Here is an 11856-nt window from a genome sequence, read left to right on the forward strand (position 1 = left end):
ATATATTTTTTATATTTATATTACAACAGTATATATATTTTGTATATTTATATCAGTACAGTATATTTTTTATATTTATATTTATTACAACAGTATATATATTTTGTATATTTATATTACAACAGTATATATATTTTGTATATTTATATATAAATTTTATATTGCTGCATATTAATAAAACAATATATTTTCTTTACATAGTAGGGAGACAACTCTTCTGGTGGACAAAATAAGTGAGGAGAATGATGAGAAAAGTGCATTAAGGGTCAAAAACACTCTGCAGGAAAAGCACAATCTGACTGTATCCGAGAGCAGCATAAAGAAGATGAGACGCAGCATTGGATGGAAATATGGACGTGTGAGGTTAGTACTGGACAGTACAGGAGGTAAAAGTGTTGTTTAGGAAACTGTACTGTACCGCTAAAATTATTTATTCCTTGTCATTACAGAGCGTACCCCATGATAAGGGACGCAAACAAAATCAAAAGAGTGGTCCAGGCCCAGGAATGGACCAGTGGGGAGACTTTCCAGGATTGCATCTTCACTGATTAGTCTACTGTGTCGCTGGAGAGATTTGCAAGCTTTGCATTCCACAAAAAAGGCCACATATCTTTGAAGCCGCGGCCAAAACACCCCGTGAAGCTGCATGTGTGGGGTGCCATCTCTAGGCGTGGACCAGGATGCATTGTCATCTTTGAAGGTAAAATATATCAAATATAATGTAGCCTTATGCACTGTACTTTACTAGTGTAACCTTACTGTATGCACTGTACTGTACTATTGTGCAGTTTTTTGAGTACTTTTCTTTTCTTGCTATAGGAATAATGAATAAAGCTTTCTTCCAAGACAACATTGTCCATGAGAGCAATATATCACACGCGAGATCCCCAATGGTCACCGCTTCTACCAGGACAACGATCCGAAGCACACCGCGTCAACAGCGCATATCCTTGAGCGGGGTATCAACTGGGTGAAGACGCCAGCGGAGTAAGTGCAGTAGAAAGTGTCTCATTTTTTCCCCACTGTTTCTACTGTGTACTGTATCTCTTAAACTAATTGTCCTTTTTTTCCAATGACAGATCGCCAGACTTCAATCCGATCGAAATGGTCTGGCATCAGCTGAAGGACCATATCCGCAAAGTGGCGAAACCCTCCAAAAAGGACGGGTTGTTGAAAGGCAAAATGAGTTTTTGGAACGATGTACTCGCCGTGGAACGCTGCAATAAATATATAGACCATATTGCCACTGTGTTGCCCATTGTCATCGCGCATAATGGGCAAGCATCAGGAAAGTAGTACTGTGCTGTAGTATTGTAAGTACAGTATGATACAGGTAAGTATGGCACAGATTTTTTCTTTCCCAATAGTCAGAGTATACAGTAGTTACAGTTTTTTCTTTACAGAGAGAGCAGCACCAGCCATCAGGTTACAGTACACAGTATTTAACAGTAGTCAGAGTATACAGTAGTTCCAGTATAGACTAGTTTGACAGTACTACAGTAACTGCCTACTAACTACTCAATTTTTTTCTTTCCAGAGAAAGCAGCACCAGCCATCTACAGTAGTACTACACATCACACAATGCCATAATACAGTACGCACATACTGTAACTGCACTAATTTTTTGTTTTCTTGTCGTTTCAGGAAAAAATGGTGGCCTGGGGGGAGGTGGGGTTTTGTGTCCAGTCTAATCTGTTTTGTACAGTAAAATGTACAGTATATAAACAGCAGTATTGATGTACACAAAACCTCTCTTCTCTCAATGAACTACTGTACAAGTACAAGTAGTATAAGGAACAAGATAAAGGCGGAAAAAATAATATTACTATGTATACTGTGTATGTATATATATATATATATATATATATACACACACACACACACATACACACATACAGTATATATATATATATATATATATATATATATATATATATATATATATATACATATATATATATACATATATATATATATATATATTATACATTACAGTATATATAATTAAATAATATTCTTATAAATGTGCATAATTCATGTTTCTCCATGTTTTACAAATGTTTGTAAATGTTTATCCAATTTCAATCTGCCAGAAGAACTTAATAAAGACTGCATTATGTATTATTCATGATTATTTTTAATATTTTTTGGTTCCTGATGAAATAAAATAAATATTTATTCACATTCCTGGTAATCATAATCATTGACAATAACCTCACTCCCTCCCCCCCCCACCCACCCCTACAGTATAAGAATGAATGAAAAAACAACATGAATCAGTTAATGGTTTTTTTTACTCTCAATTCTCACAATGCTGTGCACATCAGATTTACATTTCAAATTCGAGAAGGGATTTTCCAAAGCGTTACCATAAACAAAGCCTCAAAGGGTTTGGGGGGTTGGGTGAGTCATGTGCAGTAATCAGCTAGCTCCCATCTCAAAGAGGCTTAGAGTACACGCAGGCGCAGTGAGGCGATTGACGTTCGGCTAGGGACGGATTAAAAAAACAATGACTAACTTCAGAAAATGAATGACTCTGTGGAGATATCTGTCGAAAATAGTTTGTGTGTGCGTGGGGGAGGGATGAAGGATTAGTTGTGCTGCAGTTCAAAGAAATTACATACTGTAGAGTAGAGTACAGTAATTTCAAAAGGCAGTTCATCATAATAATTTGATCAATAAACCCCCAAATACAACCCCCAAATACAGTACGTACATAAAAAGCAAGTCACTTTATCTCCCTGTGCCTCAGGCACCAAAAACATACAGTAGATTGTGAGCTCCACCAGACAGGGAGGGACCTGTGCCTGCAAAATGTCTCTGCAAAGCGCTACGTATACTGTAACTAACAGCGCTATACAAAAACGTGCTATTAATATTATTATAATATCAAGGTGATGCTCTGTGCAAATCAAATTCGAGAAGGGATTTTCCAAAACGTTGCCATAAACAAAGCCTCAAAGCTCCCGTCTCAAAGAGAATTACACGCAGGCGCAATGAGGCTTTGTACTGTAGCTCGGCTATGGACGGATTAAAAACACAATGGCAAGATTCAGAAAATTAACGACTCTGTGGAGAGGGAGGGGGTTGGGTGACTCATGCGCAGTAAGCAGCTTAATAGCTCCCATGTGAAAAAGGATCACACGCAGGCGCAGTGAGGCTTTGAAGCTCGGCTATGGACGGATTAAGAACACAATGACAAGATTCAGAAAATTAACGACTCTGTGGAGAGGGGGGGGGGTTGGGTGACTCATGTGCAGTAAGCAGCTAGCTCCCATCTCGAAGAGGCTTAGAGTACACGCAGGCGCAGTGAGGCTTTGAAGCTCGGCTAGGGACGGATTAAAAACACAATGACTAACTTCAGAAAATGAATGACTCTGTGCAGGTGTCTGTCGAATGACTATGGAGAGGGGGGGGTTGGGTGACTCATGCGCAGTAAGCAGCTAAGCTTCCATCTGAACAAGGATTACACGCAGGCGCAGTGAGGCTTTCAAGCTCGGCTATGGACAGATTCAAAACACAACTGCAAGATTCCAAAAATTAAAGACAGGCGCATGAAGTTCAAAGCTAAACACATAATTTAATTTCAAAAGGCAGTTCATCATAATAATACACCCCCAAATACAGTACGTAAAAAGCACACAAATCAACCATGTGCAGTCAAACGCACAGGGTCGCAGTCAAAAGCTACAGCACAGATTGAATATCGTAATATAGTAAGATGTTTTTGCAGGCTTGTGGAGAAGAGAAATTTTTTTTTTTAAATTTTTTTAAAAAATTTGGTCACTCACTCAGGCAAGCAAGCAGTGGTGGTCGAAGTTACAGGCGCATGCGCAGTAAATTCCTGCTGTCAAGCAGGAATGTGATTGAAACCAGACACACGTTAAAAGGAATGGTGTGGGAGAGATGTACTGCATTGCACAGAAGATAAGAAGTTGAAATACCCTGCAGTGCAGTTAATTATCCTGAGCGAGGGGAGAGCGCTGTATATGCCGAAATGTGACACTGTTACAGTACTGTACATGCCTATGCGTTTTAACAATTTTCAAATGAGACATACCGTACAGCAGCACAGCACTGCAAATGCATGTATACTTTAAATATGCAAATTTACAATTACTGCGCGCGCACACACAGACTGTACTGACGTAGGTTGAACCACGAAGGTATTAGACTTCCAAGACTGAAAATCGCTGATCTAGCCGATTTAGACTAAAGGCGGACGCCACTGTATGTATGTATAATTGTATTTATAGAGCGCCAATACAATTATCCCCTTAGTCTCTTAAGGCAGGGGTGCGCAAACTTTTCCTCATGCGAACCCCTGTCTGCTCTCAGTGGCTCGGCCCCCCCTCCCTTCCCTGCTCGGCCCCAGCGGCAAATGACGTGCGGGGCCATGTGACCCCACGTCACTGTAAGGCAAGTTTGTTATAGAGGCCTCGTTCGGTCCCCCGGCCTTTAATTTAAAGGCCTTGTGGGAGAGCGCGGGACCTCAATAACTGCTGCGCCCTGTCTTAAGGGACGGGAGTCTTGGTTCCGAGTTTATGGCATTATCAATTGCAACGCTAAATCCAAAGATTCTGGCACTGATTATTTCAGTTTCCATTTTTTAGAGCAAGGGGAATCCAGTGCTCTGTGTTTCATACATTACGAAGAAAAGCAATGGATAGATCAGTTTAAAAAAACAACTAAAAACAGAATGATTGCCAAGTCAAAGAATAAAAAACGTAAGGAAATGCTCAAGAAGGGGATGATGGAAGAAAAGGACGTCAGTCTGCCGCTGCTACAGCACGCTCCTCCCTGGCCGTGCATCTGAGGGAGGGGGGAAAGGAAGGGATGAGAGGGAGGGACGAGAGTAAAATGAGGGGGAGAGGGATAAGAGTGGGGGGAAGGGAAAGAGGAAACAGATGAGAGGGGGGAGAGCAGATGAGGGGGGAGGAGATGGGGGGGAGAAAGGGGAAGAGGAGGAGGGGGGGGAGGAAGGGGAAGAGGAGGGGGGGAGAAAGGGGAAGAGGAGGTGGGGGAGAAAGGAGGGGGAAAGAAGGATGCATTAGGAGTGTAAATAATCATTTAAAAAAATTGCACCCAGTATTTTATTATACTACTATCCAAAAAATGTACCCAGCGCACAGCAAACAGAGAGCAAGCTCAATGAAATAAAAAAATCACTTTATTAGAAAAACATTTTTTTTTAAACGGAGGGTGCAACACTCCTACGCGTTTTGTGCGTATATGCACTTTATGAAGGAGTGATACATTTTTTGGATATCTCTTGACTCTACTACGGCTGCACGCCTGAGGAGTCATTACTGGGGTAGATACAGTGAGTAATTTCATGATTGTGTCTTAAGGACTATCATAATGAGGAGGGGAAGGGTATAGTTTATATGCCACTCGACACCTTCAAGGAGTATTTGTCCTGTTCTAGGAACTTCAATTGATAAAATCACTGATAATTATAATTAATTATGGATTTATTCGCCCCATATGTTTTTGTTCTCCAGTCTATTATATGAAATACTACAGAGTACTTGAGCACCAGGACCACTTTGCCATGTTTTGCAGTTTTAAAAGTGTTGAAATATGTAAGTATTTTTACGTATTACATATCAGCCCTAATTTCTCCCTATGCACCATCCAGAATCTTCTGTTCGGCTCAAGGATGACTTCTCTCTACCTCCATTGTATCTAAAGTCCTCTCTCACCTTAAACCTTTCTTACTGACAGCCCCACACCTCTCGAATGCCCTTCATCACAATACCCGACTAGCACCCTCTCTATCCACCTTTAAGACACACCTCCTTAACGAAGGATACAAGTAGCTCCGTGGCTGATACTATACACCTCATATATAAATCTGGGCCCCCTGCAGATGCACTTAACAGATCACCCTCCTACTGTCTCTGTACGTTCTTCCTACCTACCAATTAGATTGTAAGCTCTTTGGAGCATGTAACTTTTATGTCTGAAGCACTTATTCCCAAGATCTGTTATTTGTTATTTATATGATTATCACGTGTATTACTGCTGTGAAGCGCTATGTACATTAATGGCGCTATATAAATAAAGACAAAGATACATAGAGACATATGTATTTGTATTCATATTTATATTGCATACGATTAATAAAGTTGTTTTTTCCCATGTGATTTGGATTACTTCAGGCAGGTGGGGCCCGACTAATATCACGGATGAAAAGGGAGACTCAACATTAAAGATTTGCTCACCACTGCCTTAAACTACTGTATAGTCTCCTTCACGTACCGAATCTTTGAAAAATCAGGTAAAAAAGGGTTATTCTCATCCTGTGCTACAAGTCACATATAGTATGGATGTCATTATGATCCTGACCACAGAAAGCCAAGCTGCCAGGAAATATAAAACACACAAATGTTTTATATTAAAAATTATTATTAAACAAAAATAGCATTAGACAGCATGTCTGCATTCCATTATATTGTGAGTTCCTCTGCTTTAACACCAAACATGCAAAAAGTGTTAAACAAAACCATGCAGTGATATTATAAAATAGGATCTTCGTATTGGTACTTGCATTATAGAAATAAGACATATCTCAAGACTCAGGATTTAAATAGATTTTATAGTGCAATTATTCCCCCCCCCGCCACCAAGAATGACCATACGTGTATAATGTCAGATTTTATGATGTAAATAATCAAAATTCATAGCATGAATGTGCCATGCAAGCTTCTATAAGCACATATTTTTGTAATGTTCAACTACGCCGAAGGCTTCTGCCTTTTATGTTTTGCAAACCACTCTTCACTCTTGTCTGCTACCATAGCCTGTAATGAAAAAACAAAGGATAAAAGCTACATTGCACATATAAATAAAATATATTTTATAAGTAATATAGTTTGTGCATAAATTGTGCAAGTACTAGAGCATTTGTGAGGATAATCATTGCTTCTTAGGTAAGACTTTTGCTATTGTTTTGGTAGATTCCTGTTCCATATAAAATGTCACATCTGTTTTAAAGTTATTTTTAGCGTTTTATCGCCCCTATGGAATATGGTAAGAAGAGAAGACTGGATTAACTCGGCATTACCCATCTCCTAATATGGACCCGTGTCTCATGATGTACAATGGGCTTTCACTGACCTAACCAGTGACACAATTTAATTATAAACTTTTTGACTCGTGACTCTGGGAAAGGGGCATATCCAACCCTAGGGACTATTTATTGCACATATTTCTGACTTTATTATTCTCCTTATTAGACAACAAAAAATCCGCTATTAAAACACATATAATCCAACGCTCCAGTATTCTGATATTTACTTATGCTTTAGTCATGGTAGTGGCTTTTGCTTGTCCTTGATAGGGAAATCAGAGCTTTGAATAAACTTTAGTGCTCTTTTTAAGTCAGTTTGGTGGGAGGAGCCAAGTTAATTACAAAGCACCTCCTGTGAGGTAACGCTGCCCTGAAAAAGATTTATAGTATTTATAGCAATCACATTTTAATTATCAATTTGTGAAGATAATTTATGAGTTCCACATAACTGAGCATAATTTACTGCAACACATTTTCAATGTATGGATACGATCAATTTAGTCTGGTCTTTTTGCATCAAGGTCTTTGCTGCAATTCTTGCCTCATATGCATCAACTTGCAATTGAGTGTCAACAGGAGAAGTTAGGAAGGAGTTACATGATGCAGATATTGCAATGAGACATGCAATCACAAGTACAAAATGGTGAGATGCATTAAAACAAACAATTTGATCAGTTCCTATCTATTTGTTCCGTTTCGTTGCTGTTCTCGTGATTTGACAGCATCCTAGAGCAGTGTATTTCAACAGGGGTTCCACAGGCATATCTAAAGGGTTCCCTGTAATTTGCAGGTCATTTGAAAATTGTACCAAATACAGAAGAATTTACAATGTATATGATCTCAGACATGCTATTACAGAGGGTTGGGGTTCCTTACAATGCATCTGATCTCAGATGCGCCATTAGAGAGGGTTGGGGTTCCTCACAAAGTCACAATATAATTATAGGGTTCCTTATTAACCAAAAAAAAAAAAAGTTGAGAAATACCGTCTTGGAGTATCATAAAAATACAATACAAATGAGTAAACACAAGTAAAGGGGCGGGCCCTCCTCAGTTGAAAGGGAACCAAGGGCAGAGACAGACTAAATGTAGCCAAGACCTTTAAAAGCTTTTTTTTTTTGACAACGTTTGACATTTCCATGGTAAACAAAAGCTTTTGGGCGGGTCTACAGTCTATGGCTCTATGCTATCTTGTTTTGTGGTCTGTCAATCCTCAAATGTCATGTAAATTACTGTCATTGTGATGTCATCATTAGTCAGACAAACACAAAAACAGAAGTAGCTGAAATGCTTGAATTTAGCAGACACGAGTTAAAGCAAAACAGATTAAGCATACTAATAAGTAAATGGTTTACAAATTACACTAAGTAGTTCTAGCTGGCATTGTCTCATTTAAATCAAACCTAAAAATACATTTGCTTACATTATCTATGAGATTGTCTGCATTAGGATCTGTCTGTGAAAGTTCTTCAAACGCTTCATCTCCAACAAAGCAAATTTCATGGCCATCCTAAAACATGAAAAAATAAATACGTTAATCCCATTAAAATGTAGCTATAATTCGATTTAAAAAAAAAAAGAAGCAACTTAATTTGAAGGTCCAATCCATAATACAAAAAACATTTTCTGTGGCCTTTTAAGAAGAATTTTATTTGCCTCTAGATTTACAGTGTCTTTTTATGGACACTATAGCAAATCCAATTGTGTTTGCTAGTTATATCAGGACTAGCTGATATACCCGGCGTTGCCCGTGATGTAATGTTCTGGCTACCCCATCCTCCCTCAACTCCCTTCCCCCCTCTTCACAGCTGTTCAGAGCTGCGCCCCCCTCACCCCACTGTTCACAGCTCCGATTCCCCCCCCCATTCAATGCTTTGTTTTCCTCCACCCCCACCGTTCACAGCTGACTGAGGGGGGAAGTGTGTGTCAGTCAGTCAGTGAGTGTGTGTCAGTCAATATGTATTTATGTGTGGGCTTCCCCCCCCTTCTCTCCTGACTCCCTCCCCACCCCCCTTTTCCTGACTCCCTCTCCCCCCTCTCTCCTGACTCCCTCTCCCCCCCCCACTCTCCTGACTCCCTCGCCCCACCCCATTCTCTCCTGACTCCCTTCCCTCCCTGCTGACGCGGTGGCGCGCTAGTTCGGCGGCGAGTGGACAGGTGAGGCGTTGCTGAGAGGGGGGGGGGAGCTCAGAGGCGGCTGCAGTGGTGTTGTCCTTCCCCCTCCACCCCCGCATCTGTGTCGGCAGCGGGTGGGGAGGTGAGGCGCTGCTGAGAGAGGGTGGGGGGTGGTGGGGCAGAGGCGGGTGTCGCGCGGTGCTGTGTCGGTGGCGACACTACCCGCATGCTGCTGCTGGGCGGGGCTCGGGTGAGCCTGGTGGATTCCCTGGGGGGAGGTGAGCTGGGGGGGGGGGTGATGGGGGGGAGCCGGCGGGGAGGTGAGCTGGGTGAAGAGGTGTGTGTGTGTGTCAGTTGGGTGAGGCCGAGGGGGAAGGTGAGCTGCGGGTGAGGAGAAGAGAGTGGCAGTTGGGTGCCGTCATAGAGCCACCAATCTGATTGGCCAGAGGCTGAGGACCAATCAGATTCACCACATCTAGCACCAACCTCACAAAATTCAATTTTATATATATAGATTGTATTTCATGATTGTTTTGCATAGCAAATTACACTTTTGCTCTTGCTTATAGGATGATTTTCAAGATTAAACTTTTTTTAGGAATGCTTTGTTTTCATGTTATTTTCTAAAACATGTTGTAAAGGGATTGTACCTTTCATGAACACAACTTTTGTTCCACAGCGATTTTTGCTATGCTTAGACTTGTTTAAACATTTCTGCAGACAATATAGCACCACTGCACATCTATTATAACAGATGCCACAAGCAATACATCAACATTTTCATAAACAACCTTTCAAATTAAAAAGAAGGCAGAGTCGTATCATGTGGCTACAATACTATTAATCATACACAAACTTAGCAAGTTCAGAAACCCAGATCCACAGCATTATATATTTATATTTGTAATTGTGCCAACTGGAGTGCTGGAAAATGGCACAAAACCACATGCACTGAATTCAGGAATCCAAATATCTTGCCACTCCATAAAACTCCGCCCTGCTGTTCCAGATCGTCCCGCGGTCGATGGGGAAAACGTCAGAAAAAATAATAATAATAATAATAATAATTATAAGAAAGGAGCTTGTTTCTTCTACTGGGAAAGTGACCTCAAATATACAGCAAGAAACAAAGAAGCCCCAATACACATCCAATATGACAAATTATTTAGATTATGTTTTTTTCTTTTCATAAGTATGGGTCATTTAATTTAATACTAGTACAAAGCTATTAACTAGCTCATCATGCTAACATGCCCAGCTAATGTCGTCTTCTTTGGCTTTTCATTTTGATGAAAAAATATGAGCCTTAAAAAAAAACCAAAAAAAAAAAACACTTTTTTCCAACATTCGATTCAATGAACACAATCCTAGCATAACTTGGGAAGCACATATTTAGAAGATATTTTTGCCATATCCCCCTTGCTGACAGAAAGGCATGCAGTGCAATACATAGCTAGCTCTTCTAGCTGCAAAAGAGCTATCAAACAGGTTAACTGCACTTCTTTAATTGCAGTCCAAATGCTTCTGCCCTATATTGATTTTTTTTTAAAAAAAAATTGAAACTCAAAATGTTATTGATTTTATTAGCAATGCGCAGAAAAGAAAAAAGGGGGGGAAAGGTTACAAAAAAAAAGGGAGGGGGGGGGGGGGGGAGGAGACCATCCAGTCGAGTCAAAGCTCGATACATGAATAAGATTTCAACATACATTTTCATTTGTCAAAATTTACAGCCTTTGTAATTTTCCACGCATTTTCCCTATGTGAGCGCCCGTTAAGAGCTTTGAGAGCCCTAGGCTCTTGCCGTCTATCAAGACCCTACTGACTCGCTTCCTGACCCAACCCTCTGAGGACAATTCAATTAGCTCCCTACTGGGAGCCTCCTCTTAGTTACTTATAGCAGAATTGACCTTTCATCCAAGCCCTGGATAAGTGCTGAAACAATCCAGGGTTGCCACACCCTTAGTAGCTCCCCGCAGGAGTCATTTATCAAACACAATAGCGTTTCCATGTGGCAAATTAACCCTAATCTGTTCTTCATTTTGGACAAAGGGGGGACTCCAACCTGTTTCCACACAGCGGCCAGTTCGCACCTAACTGCCGTGGATATATTGGCAACCAACTTATTCTCTTGTCTGGACAGGATGTCTGATGGTCTGTTTAATAAAAAGAGCTACATTGACCTGGAGCATTCTTTGAGTCCAGGACCTCACCTTTCTCCAAAGGAAGGACACCACATGTGAATGAATGAATGAGGTCTGACCTCTGTATCCCTTGGGGCAAATTGAGGGGTATCTATCTAAGTGGGGTCAGATACCAGCACATCATAACGTTGTACGCATTCTCCCTTATGACTGTGGAGATTGAGCATTTGGCTACTGCCATCCCAATCCTCTACGTCCAGTTCCTGCCCCAAATCTTGTTCCCACTGGATCATATATTTTTGTTTTGTTTTTGTGCGATTTGGGGTGAGTTAACTACCAATCCATACAAAAGTGATTTGAGGCCCAGTGTCCCCGTGTCATTTAGATACAGAGCTTCAAATCTAGTTAGGGGATTCCTGGGGCCCAACCCAACATAAAATGCCTTAAGTTGCAGGTAATGGAAAATGTATCTGCTAGGAATATCCTTTTCTTTCTGAAAAGCTTCAAAACGGCTTAGGTTTTTAA

General features: G+C 40.6%; 1 protein-coding gene across 5 annotated transcripts in view; it reads right to left on the bottom strand.

The window, feature by feature from the left end:
• Positions 1–2276: 2276 nt before the first annotated feature.
• Positions 2277–11856, bottom strand: part of GLOD4 (glyoxalase domain containing 4) — a 65285-nt gene continuing 55705 nt past the window's right edge. For 3 of the 5 annotated variants that reach the window (XM_075589588.1, XM_075589587.1, XM_075589586.1), the window contains 2 exons: positions 8499–8585; positions 2277–6806 (listed from right to left, as the gene is read on the bottom strand). In XM_075589588.1, the coding sequence (XP_075445703.1) occupies positions 6741–6806; positions 8499–8585 (153 nt within the window). In that variant the 3' untranslated portion in view covers positions 2277–6740. Of the gene's footprint in view, positions 6807–8498; positions 8586–11856 lie in introns of those variants that run through there. The other 2 variants (XR_012799819.1, XR_012799820.1) reach the window with 2 other exon arrangements.

This window comes from Ascaphus truei, chromosome 3 (genome assembly GCF_040206685.1).
Source record: "Ascaphus truei isolate aAscTru1 chromosome 3, aAscTru1.hap1, whole genome shotgun sequence".
Classification (NCBI taxonomy): Eukaryota; Metazoa; Chordata; class Amphibia; order Anura; family Ascaphidae; genus Ascaphus; species Ascaphus truei.